This window comes from Falco biarmicus, chromosome 8 (assembly GCF_023638135.1).
Source record: "Falco biarmicus isolate bFalBia1 chromosome 8, bFalBia1.pri, whole genome shotgun sequence".
In the NCBI taxonomy this organism is placed as follows: domain Eukaryota; kingdom Metazoa; phylum Chordata; class Aves; order Falconiformes; family Falconidae; genus Falco; species Falco biarmicus.
Genome location: NC_079295.1, coordinates 23,324,948 through 23,337,484, shown reverse-complemented (window position 1 = coordinate 23,337,484; position 12,537 = coordinate 23,324,948). Strand labels below are relative to the sequence as shown.

Genomic DNA, 12,537 nt, shown 5'->3' with positions numbered 1-12,537 from the left:
TCCTAACAGGAAACCAGAGTAAAGCATGGCATCAACAATTTCATGCAAAGATGACAAAATTCATCTGTATGATTGCCACTGCTTTCCCATTAATACTAAAATTATCATACTTTTTCATTTAGCATTTGAGTTACAATAAAAAATATTATCAGAAATCTATGGCATCCATACAGACAGTGAACACAAAACATACATACATATATATATATATTCAGCCTTACTCAAAAACAGTCTTAACTTTTTTTTTTTTTTTTTTTTCATTTGCCTTGTTGAGGGTATCTTGTTTTGCAGAATTTAATCTTAAAGAAAGAAAACTTACTGAGTTTCTTAGTGGTCAATACATCTGTTCCAGGAACACATGCTGACTTTTTACTTTCTATATGTATGTATTGGGTGTTCACAACGGAAGGTATGGAGAGGATGCGAAAGGAGAAAGCAGAAAAACTGCATTTCCCAGAGAAAACACATGTTATCTCATGTTACTGAGTTAGCCCATTTGCCCAAAATGGGGATTCTACACCCCTGACCCACAAGTGACGCTAGAAAGAGAAGCACAGTTAAGTAAGGAAGACAGATAAGAAACACCATCTGTGCCTTTGCCTCCAAAAAAGTATTTAAAAAAGATAATCAGGTAATTTTCAATTCTTTGGTAGGGAAAAAAAATTCTGTCCTAGATCCCAGATTCCATCTGATTAATGATTTTTTTCCCCTGTCCATTTGTTGAATCTCTACTCAAATGCCTACACAAAGAGAAAGAACTCCTTCATAAGAAATATCATGCCATGTCACTAATTCTACTAATTTCTCTGGAGTGCAATTTCAACAGTACTTTTTATTTTTTACTGTTGAAAAGCATTAATTCTGTCACCTAAAACCTGGCCTTTTTTTTTTTTTTTTGTTATAAGAATTCAGAATTCAGAGGGGCAACAGGAAGCATTCTCTACGATCAGAAACAGTGCCAAACAAAGCCAAAATATTTTCAGCTTCCAATAAAGAATCTTTAGAAAGTGATGTATCAATGGAAACTGGAAGAGTTGCGCTGAAATTTGGCCTCGCAGCCTAATACACACTCTAGTACCTAGAGCACCATAATAATCAAACTGAGGACTGCAAATGAATGATCCTCATCTTTTTATATTGATCCATAGGTTATCACTTTTGATTTTCCTCAGCCTTCTTTACTCTAATTGCTGTCTCCCTGCTCCCATCCCTCTTTTTTTGAAATTTTCTTGATACCATTCTCCCCTGCAGTTCTTTGCCAGTGACTCATTAAGCTCAGGATCAGCTGTCCTACCCCAACCTCATGTGCTCACTTAAATTTTCCTTTCCTTTCTGTGTTTGCTTCCTCCTCATTCTGTCACCAAATCCAGAAGACTGAAGTCCAGTCAGCTGATAGCCCTCACCCACGGGTTGGGAGCCACTGCAGTAAACCCCAGACAGAACACATGGAGTCAATGACAGCATAAATATAAAGGTGGATTTAGTTACTGAATAATTACAGTGGAAACTTATTCACTGGTATGTCATTTTCTATTCTTTTAAACTCAATTTGTGTTCTTCACTGTATATACATATATGTGTATTAGATTGGAGTTACATAAAAGGATCTACCTGAACAACAGAAATAGGCTACTTAGAAAGTATAGTACCTACATCAACAATCAGGAAGTCCAGCCAGCACCAAGCATTGGTGAAGTAAGTCTGAAAACCATAGGCCACCCATTTTAGCACCATTTCCAGAATAAAGACATAAGTGAAGATTTTATCAGCATATTCCAGTACGATTTTTATAGTCCTGCGCTGTTCAATATATATATCTTCAAAAGCCTGTGAAGAATGGTTACATATAAGCCAAATATCATAGGTCTTCCCAAACCATACATTAACCCAAAAGAACTGAATTAAAAATGGCAAAGTAAAATCACTTTCAACTTTAGATGTTTTAGCTTGAAAAGCAAACCAGAGCAGAGATTACAATTGCGTTTTCTGAATTTTAGATTTTATTATTGCCTGATAATGGAAATATAATATAATGATTGGATTGTAACTAAAAAAAAAGTTTTTAGAAATTTCAATAATAGTCAACACAAAATTACAATTTGCCACCCTGCAAAGCCCCATCAGACTCAGTCAGAAGGCAGCCTCCTGGTTATAATATATTCAACTAACAAAAGAGAATGAGAATGAGTTACAGTGACTAATTTTTATGTTGCTGCTGATCTTTGCTGAATTCCAATATTGGGTGTTGGTGACCAGGTTTTAGTAGTGGGAAGCTGTAGGGCTGGCCCACTTGAGAAGAGACCAGGGGCTGCCCTGTGCTGGCTCCACAATGGACCTACCACAGTCAGCAGCTGAGACCATCAGTGAAGCTGATGGTACCTCCAGGAAAACATATTTAAGAAAGGGCAAAACACCAGATGGCATTGTGAGGACTGAAGACAAAGAGTAAGAGAATCTACTCTGCAAACACCGAGGTCAGAGAAGAGGGGACATGGTGCTTCAGGTGCCAGAGCAGACATAATTACAGTATATACTAAGTCTTATGGGAATCAACAAACAAAAAGACCCCAATACTTAGTAGCTGTGTGAAAGACTAGTTGCCACTAAGAACAGTATAAATGAATTAAAGGATTCCTATGTAACAGTCTAGATATACTGAATCTAAATTAAAAGCAAAAAATTAACTGGGAACATGATGAATTCAGTATCTGTACTTTTTTTTTTTGACAATTTTAAATTAAAGTAATTGTTCCAGTTTACTGCATACAAATAATTTTGTATAATTTTTATAATTTCTTAAATAAGATTTTTAGTGTAATCTTTTTCATAAACACCCTTAAACACACATCATCTTGTAGTCATAAAAAATTAATCTGCAGAATGTTATTTGACAGCAGAATTTTAATGACTTATTTTATATTTACTGTCCAAAATATTCTGGGAATTTAGATCCAGGCTGTCCTGGTTTTGGCGAGGATAGAGTTATCTTCAGTTTCTCAGGCCCTGTCAGAAGAAAGGTTGAGAGGCACAAGAAACTGGGAGGGGACACAGCCAGGAGAGCTGACCTGAACTAGCCAGAGAGATATTCCATACCATGGGACGCCATGCTCAGTATATAAACCTGGCGGGAGGGGGGTGGTGGGGAGGTGGTTGGCCAAGGCCTGCTGACCATTTCTTGGGGACCAGCTGGGCATTGGTCAGCCACTTGCGAGCAGCTGTATTACGCATCACTTGTTTTCTTTTCTTCCTTCCCTTCGGATTTAATTCCTCTTCCCTTCTCCCTCCTTTTCATTATTATTATTTATTAATAATATTGTTAGTATTTTATTTTAATTATTAAATTGTTCTTAGCTCAACCCTCGAGTCTTCCATTCCCTTCCGATTCTCCTCCCCATATCTCTGGGTGAGGGGGCAGTGAGTGAGCGGCTGCATGGTACTTTGTTGCCAGCTGGGGTTAAATCACAACATAGCTCTCTTTCAAGCCAACTTTATATTTTTTTTCTGCATGAACACAGATATGTTACAATACTCTCTTTGATAAAACATTTTTTGTGGGTACTGTTTCTATGGGTGCAAGCTCTACTTACAAGAGCACCACTGCTGAGAAGAATCATGAAGACAATGAATGTTTCAAACCAGTTGTGTTCAACCATCTTGTAGCAGGTTTTTCGAAGGTTCCACCAGATTCTTCCTTTTGTGCTTTCCATACTACCTTCACAGCATTTAAATTTCCGTATACAGCCTAGTAATACAATGACAAACTGATATACAGTAGAATTTTCATTATCCTGAAAAAGCAAAATCACTCTTAACAAGCTTCTGTTTCATGAGTTCAAATTACTTCAATTTATGCTTCAAAGTACTGCAAACTACTTAAAGCACACTTACCTTCTCAATTTGATGCTTTGGGTGTATGAAAACTTGCTGCACACAATTCTTCTACTACCCTAACACTACAAAAAGCTTATAATAATAATAATAATAATAAAAGATTGTAATCTAATTAAGCTAATTTTAATTTATAAGCACTTTTTAAAAAAGTAATTTTTCATTTACATACAGATAAAACAAAGAACATATGAGAACTGTCAGGGAGTAGAAACAAACACATAGCAGCTTTCACATGAGGTAGATCAAGAGTACAGCAGCTTCTTTTAAAAGTACTGTTGTCTCTCAGGTAAGGTTCAAATAAATCACAGATGTAAACACTCTATTTTACTAAGGAGTGACCTCTGCTTCAAGGGATGATTTGAAAGGGATGATACCTCCGTCATGACATAAACAACCGATTTAACTGCAGATTGTGAGAGCTTTTCCATGTGGTACAGATTTGTGGCCACCACCCACAGAATTCTGCCTCACCTTGAAGGGCTCCTTACCTTGTCACGGGGCCTCAAGGCACAGTTTTCAATGAACCTCAGTATCTACCTGCTTAACAGAAGTCTCTGTATTTCTTTAAAAATCATCTATCTCATAGAAACATAACCAAGTTTAAATTACTTTAACGGTTCCCAAAGGCAGCAGCTTAGTTTTCCCTATGACTGTCATTAAGTTCATATTTTACAAGTAAGTTACACTGTATTTCATCAGCTCAGATAAAACAGCTACCATTGTGAAAAGCATGATTTACCTTACCTTCACCTACTCAAAATGCCTACATTATTGAAAAAATTAATCTTATGCCCAAGGATGGATAGACATCACATGATATAAGAATAAGGAAGAACTGTAATATAAAGTGAAATTATTTGAGAAATATACTTTTTTTTTAAAATCAAGAGTTTGATATATTCAATATAGCCTCACACTGCAAAACAGTTATGTTTTTTTTAAAGATGAGTGAAATAATATTTCAAAGGACAAGAGTCCCAGCCTAAGTCAAAGGTTTTTTCATAACAGTAAATCAGAAAGCATGAATAGGATAGGAGAGCTAATCCAGGAACATATTTTGTTTTGATTTTAAGCATGACATGAAAGGAAAGTAAAATTTGTAATACCACAATGATAGGAAATACGTTTCAGTAAATTTCAGTAGTCCCCTAAAGGTTATAGCTACACAGAACTAAAATAAACCAAAACTTCTAAGGGCATGCAAGTATGCTGTTAACACTTCTTTACTTAATAAAAACATAGGATCTCATTCAACTGTGCGTCCTACATTATATTTATGCACTCCCTCCCCACATTAATGGTGTCATGTCAAGATAACAACTCTATTGTGTGAGTCAAACTTTCCAAGATCCAAATCATTCACTGAATTTCTTCCTAGCGCTATGAAGGGGCCCACAGGTAATCAAGATTCTAGTTTAAATTTCTCAGTGGAGTGAATCTGGTGTAGGATTTGGTCTCTGGTCTTTCAGATTTCACTACTGAAAATGTCATTTAAATCAACAGGATTACTGATTGCTGAGAATCGGTTTATAGATTCTAAATGGATTATATATAGATTATAAATGGCTCCATGGACTTCAGTACAGCTATCTACAACAGACAAAATTAATTATAAGATCTGACAAACTAGGATTCATGATTGCAGTAGCAAATAGCTTCCTTGAACTGCCACTGTGGTTGCAAACAATCGAAAACCAAAAAACCAACCCCAAATCTTATTTCCACACCTTCTGTAAAACACACCTTCTGTAAAGCATGGCTGTAGCTCTGATGCTTTCTCTGGTTCAGTTTCAGCTTTTTCTTCTCCAAAGAGATCTAAATTAACTGTACTTCCTTCAGATGAGCTGGAAAAATTTAGCTTCTGAAAATAAAATTTGATAACAATTGTTCTTTACTAATATTTAAACTTTTAGAATGTTCATTATGTTTAAGCATGCAACACTGTGTGCAAGTAATAATAATAACAACAATATTTGTCACCAGAAATACACACAAACATCCACACATAGCAGACAATGCTGTTGAAATGTGTATAAATCATCTACTTTCTACCTAGAGATTACAAGGCGTTACATGTAAACTTTCATGGAATTTTAGAATTTCTGGTCTAAATGTAATACAGTGTTATCATCCATCAAAGTTTACTACTACCAAGTAGATTTTCTGATACATATTTTATTTATTTTGTTTTCTATTATTATTTTCTAGTAAGAAAATAATTTTTCTTGCTGCATTTTAAACCAGTATCAGTCATACTGTATCTGTTAAGAGGATCTATGTTGGTATCTACTTTCACTACAGCACTCTCCTCAACCTGAAGACAGTACATCCTGACAGCAAAAACTTTTAAATTGTAAACTGTGAGGGTAAACTGTCTAAGGGAGAAAAGGTAGCATATTTTTAAGGTCTGATTTTAATTCAGTGCCCATTATTCATAATATAAAAATAAAGGAAAGGAATTATCAGTTCTTTTTCGCCGGCATCTTAAACATCAGTATGGTTAAAGCTAACCACTTCTGGTAATATGATAATTTATAATAAAATTTGGTTACCTTTGACCACAGATAATTTAGTTATTTTTCCTTTTAAGATCATTCTTATGATCTAGACTGGAAAACGCTAAAGTAAAATCAGGTTTAATATGGAACCTTGCTTCAGATGTGAATTTGACCATTCCCCTCAACATATCCATAAAATAAATTAAGCCTGCCTTGTCTTAACCCATAATTATCACTACCATACGAACAACTTTTGTTTTTCCATATATATATACTGATAAGTTTCAAAAAGGAAAAAGTACGATAAATACATTTCAACTGGCATTAATTTGCATTTTTTTTGCCAATGCACATATGTATTACATTGTGCATTGTGAAACTACCCATTACTCTGGTACGCATACCTGTACAGTTAACACCCAGAAAAAAAATAATTGTTGTCATAATTAAAGTTACATAAATCATGTTAGTATGAAAAAATAATAAAAAAAGAATAAGCCTCAATTAATTTTTAGTTTTGTAATCTGCATGTGTATTTCAAAAACCCATAGTCTGGAGATTTTAAAGGAAGATGTGGCATCCTGTACATTTAATCTGAGTATGAGTACCAAACTAAGTCAAAGTAGTTTTGGTCACAGCATTCTCCGACATTTCACAATGTTATTACCAAGAAGTAGATAACATCAGTAATGAATTCACACAAAAAAATGTCTGTAGGGAATGATGTAAGCACACTTTGTAAAACAGTCTCAGTTTCATGGAATTAACACCACGTTCATTAATTTAGCTAAACTTGCATGATTAAGAGACATCTAAAATATAAAACCAAACAAGTTACAGGCACTATCCAATCAAGCCATATTTACATCTCAGTTGTGAAATGTGAAAGGACAAAATCGTTTTGGGTATCAAACAATTTATTTTTTTTTTACATTTGTGAAAGAAGACAGAGACAATTTAATAAAAAAAAAAAAGTAACCCAGTGTTCTGCATTTACTTTTAATAAAAAATATTTTAATAAAAAATATTGCCTAATCTGCTGCTACTTTAGAAACTCATTATCTGAAATACAACCCCAAAATTGCTCATATTTTATGTAAACACCTCTTCATTTTTAGTAGAGTTAATTTTAAAATATCAATATTCACAGCAAACATCTTTTCCTATCACTACTTCTACTGAACCTGAGGACAGCACTATATACCTCCATTGTTTTATTAATTTGCTACTTTCATCATTCCATGACATAGCATATATATTGCAAAATGGTGCAGCAGTGGCAGGTAAACTGAAATAATGAATTGAATTATAAATCAGATTACTTATTTTAAAAATATATGTGCTTGAAGAGTAAGGAAGTTGTGTGTCATACTGCTAATGAAAATTAAAAACAATGTGAAATACCCTGGGTCATTTGAACTGCAAGCTACTTAGTACACCATTTGAACAGATGACATGAATACAACTGAAAGAATACAGATTTTTATGAATTAACAACATTAAAAAATGAACAACCTTAAAAGGAAAATAAACTGAAAAGAATCGATGTGTTTAGAACATGAAGTTATATGTCTCATTTAATACATAGTAGAAGGATCAAAGATTAGTGATTTTTTTTTTAGTTTTGGTTAAGAAAGGCAGTTTTCTTGACTCTAGAAATCCAATTAGATGCTTAATGAACTATTTTGATACAAGACAGGCAGCCTGGCATATAACCCTGTGCTTGAAGAGTTATACATTTAATTAAACATTGGATTTTTTTTTCATGTAGGGAGCTCATATTTTTCACTAAGATGATGGTATAAAACACAAAAAACCCCCAGACAGTAAAAAGCAATATGCATAGAATATTTTCCTGTTCTAATTAAAAATTCAGTTAGTTTCTTGTCTATGTACAAAGTTCACAGAGATCTAACTGATTCTGTGAATCACTCCACAAACAGGACTTTTAGGAAAGACAGAAATGCTCATCCTTCAACTTCAGTGCACTTTGCTGCTGTTCAGTGTTTAACAAACTAAGGCAAAGTGGCCTCATTGCATATACACTAAGCACTCGATTGAATATGTCGACTTACGTACTCAAGAGTTGACTAGCAACCTTGACGTTTACCAATCAGTAGCTAAAATATTTTTGTTAGAAAAGGTTCTGTCAATATATTACCTTTTTTCTTTTTCACTGTTGGCTATTGAGATTTTGAACACGTTACAGCCACTATACTGTTATAAGGTCAAAATTTGGAGCTCACGATCTTTCTTCTTTCCTGAAGGAATCAAGGTATGATAGCACAAATACTTGCAAGAATAATGTTACTACTACAAATTGTCCCACTGAAGCCACTTAGGATTGCTTGAGGTAATTAGTAAAGAGTCAATCTTTACTGAGCATCACCTTAAAAATAATAAATGGAAGTGTATGCAAAATTGCAGATAATGACTTTAAAGAAAACGCTGTAAGAAGAGCTAATAATTAAGCCACTGATTATTCTTGTGATGTAAGTTGTAAGTCATTCACATTTTGATATTCAAATAGCAAAGCAAACCTGATATGTTTCCCAAACTGCAAAGCAAAGAACAAATGTACCACCAATACAGCTGCTAATACAAGCAATGACAGGGAAACATTGTCTTGTGTAATACAAAAAAACCCAAAAACCAAACAAAAAACCCCAAACAAACCCATATAGGATGACAGTGCTGCATATTCTTACATTCACATTTTCTCATTTACTAAGGATCTCTCCCTCCCTCCCTCCCTCTCATTTAAGTAGACTGTTTTTGCTGGAGAAGGAGGTAAAGAACTGCAGTAAAATGTGAAGAATGATTGTTGATAACTACATTGGAGAGTATGCTCAGGAACCTCTTAGAAAAGAGGATCCAAAAACATTACTACATGGAAATGCAACAGAAATCTGTGTTATGCCACTTATATACCATCAATTGACTATTTTCCTGCTTAGTCAGATCTATTTTCCGCAGGAAATACTTCTTCAATAAAAACAATCTCATTTTTCCATTTAGTCTCAACTATTAAACAACAAAAAGGACACAAAGCACATTTCTTGTAAGCATCTTTACTACATAGCTTCACTTATCACTGAATACAGTATTCTTAAGCATAAGCACAGTTGGTAAAATAATTTTTATTGGTATAGTTTTATTTATCTTTTTCTGAAAGAAGCACGTCTATAAATAAAGCTTGCAAATTCTTTACCTTTTAAAGAAACCCAAAGTATTGTCCATAGAAAATACTCAGGTTTTGTCACCAAACTAAAACCAAAACCTACCCCTTCTACTCTACATATCTTAGGAAAAAAACCAAAAAACCAAACAAAACAAAACAAAAAACCAACCAAAACCCACCAACAAACAGGCATGCATATTTATAAAAGAAAAAAAAGCATCATCTTATTATGCAAGGAAGGTTACAGTAATAGAATGTGACATCCAAATGAAAAACATTCAAGTATTTTCCAGTCAAATGATTACAAGCCACTGGTTTACTATTTTGCATGCTGTTCTACACCTGTCCAGCTTCAAAACAGCAGAAGCTTGAAGCAGAAGCAGTGTCAAATAAACAATATCCACCAAATCAGAACCATCCCCTGTACTTAGCAGCAGTAGGACGGGATACTATGCATTCTTATCTCCCCTACTTTAGTGCCTTTTCTAAAATGTTTTGGAAAAATCCTTAGAAAGATGTTTTTCCATTCCAAAAGATATTTTTCCATTCCATCTTTCTGAATAGCTTACAGGCCCCCTGGGCACAAAAGTGAGACCTGAAATATTTCCAATACATAATACAGTACAAAAGCATACATGAAAGATAATGCCGGATTCCACAACGAAACCACATGAACAAAGTTTGTATTTGGAAAAGGAATACCTCAATGACCCCTAAATGGCAAGGACCAGAACTGCCCAACTACTCAGAAGAGATCATCAGGAATAAGAAACATGTAGCTTGGTACAACTAAGGTTTGTTTTACAGTTTTGGAGTTCCTGAGCTTAGAGGGTTGGGAGGTACTTCCCATTTCGTCTTTTTTAACAATTGCCTTAATTTTAGCCTTATCCTAGATTTTCCTGATTTCCATATTTCTTTCTTGCTTGAACTACTTTATTTATATAGCTTTAAAACACCCCAATTTATTTAGACTCCCTACATAGAATTTTTGCTTGAAATTATGTTTTATGTCTTTCTCAAAAAAAAAAAAAAGCAAGTGGATTAAGTTTACAAAGAAAAAATTATTGATGATGAAGAGAAAAATTGATACAAATTATTTCCTAACTCCAGTCTCACAGACATACACAAACTTCATGAGTAGAATATAACTATATTACATCCATAGTCAAAGGAACATGCATAAAAAAAGATAGTATTTGGTTTTTCCCAGGAGTGTATCTTTCATCCTATATTTTAGCTTCTTTTATATGAGAAAATTGGAATGTAAATTATAAAAACATTGTGAACAAACATGAAACAATTTTTATCAAAAGGTATAAACATTTTAGCATACAAGTAATTGTATATATGTACTATTACAAAGGCATTGGTCAAATGAACATGATTAGAAAATGTTCATAACTACATGACAGCTAAAACCATGGTTCAACAGATGAACAGAGAAAGTCAAGTGAAGATTACCTTTCCATTTTCATAAAATCAAAGGCTGTTAACCTCTTTTAAGCTTGGACAGTCTTGATGCTTAATAATTCAGTTACCGATAATAAAAACCTAGAAAGCATGCAGGTTATGCCACAAAAGTAGTACAGAAAATATCAAAGACGTAACAAGGAGAGAGGAACATGTTGGAGTTGCTCTCAACCATGCTGTGACATGAGTCATGGGACTCAACTTACAGAGCGGCTGTGCATGTTTCCACTACATTGCAATGGATGGGGATAAAATACATTGTAGCTGAGTAGCATGCAGGCTAATCAATCTCAAAAGTGATCATATATGTATGATTTATTTAGGTAACCTGTGTAAACATGCTGACACGTTGCTCTGCCTGGTTAAAAAGCACCAGATCTGCATTCTTGACTGATCCAGCTTGATTTTACTCCTGTGAGAAGAATGGTACGTAATGAAGTTACAACACGGTACCCTTTAGGTGTTTGAGTTCTGGAAACAGCTTAAGCATGGATTCCTACTTATTTTAAAATGTGTTTTTTTAGATACATCACATATTTGAAAAACATAACATTCAAAGCTGTTGATTAGAGCTTTAAGCATATCCAAAGACACGCTGAAAGAGGGAAAAATTAGTAGAATATCTGAAGCTCACAGATGTATATTGGACTTGGGAGTAACATAAAAAAACCACCAAACCAAACAACCCCAACCAAAACAAAACAACAAAACTCCTTCCCCCAACCAAAAAAAAAAAACCAACAAAAAACAACAAACCAAAAAGAAAGACAGATACACCCACATTATGCATATTACATCTTTAAGCATCCTTTGAATGTCAGCAATTAGATCTTTAAAATAACAGAAATACTTTTTTTCTTGTGTTAAATTTTCAAGGTTTTTCCTGGTTTTCACTAGTTGCTAAATATGTATCTAGGATACACTTTCAGAAACAAGCTGCAGGCAATACAAAACAACAACAAAAAAAATCAATCATACCATGTCAAACGTGAAAATTTCTGGGTAAGCAATTTCTCCCAGCATCATTAGCTTTTTTAACTGCATGACTTAAAAAAAAGTTTCAAACAGTTTATGGTGCATTATGGATTGTAACAGGTATACAGCAACATAAAAACGTAAACCCATGCCTAGCAATAAACCTGTAGTTTCCTCAAGTATTTCACATCTATCTTTTATTAATCTTCTGATACCAACCTAATCTCACTTCTCAACAATGATTTCTCAAAGGCTCATCAAATGATGTAGCTAACTCCAATACAAACTGCTCCCATTTAAAGGGAAGTTTGACAGAAAGAGCTGAAATAATCTACAGAAGGAAAGACAATTTCTTTACTGACTATGAACTAGTGTACATGAAATGATTTTTTTATTGTTAATTTATGTGTCTCCTGTGGTCGTCTTTCAAGTATGCCAATCCTTAGCCACTTTTCCAAATTCGAGTGGAACAATAGGCTTATGTTTAATCTTGATTATCAGAGGTGAGAAAAAATAGATTTT

The 12,537-nt window shown here is 34.1% G+C and overlaps 1 protein-coding gene across 1 annotated transcript in view; it reads right to left on the bottom strand.

The window, feature by feature from the left end:
- LOC130154261 (sodium channel protein type 2 subunit alpha-like) overlaps positions 1 to 12,537 on the bottom strand; it is a 76,103-nt gene that overhangs the window by 13,359 nt on the left and 50,207 nt on the right. The window contains exons 18-20 of the mRNA XM_056350186.1: positions 5,635 to 5,752; positions 3,588 to 3,742; positions 1,654 to 1,827 (exon numbers count right to left, since the gene is read on the bottom strand). Of these exons, the coding sequence (XP_056206161.1) occupies positions 1,654 to 1,827; positions 3,588 to 3,742; positions 5,635 to 5,752 (447 nt within the window). The remainder of the gene's footprint in view (positions 1 to 1,653; positions 1,828 to 3,587; positions 3,743 to 5,634; positions 5,753 to 12,537) is intronic.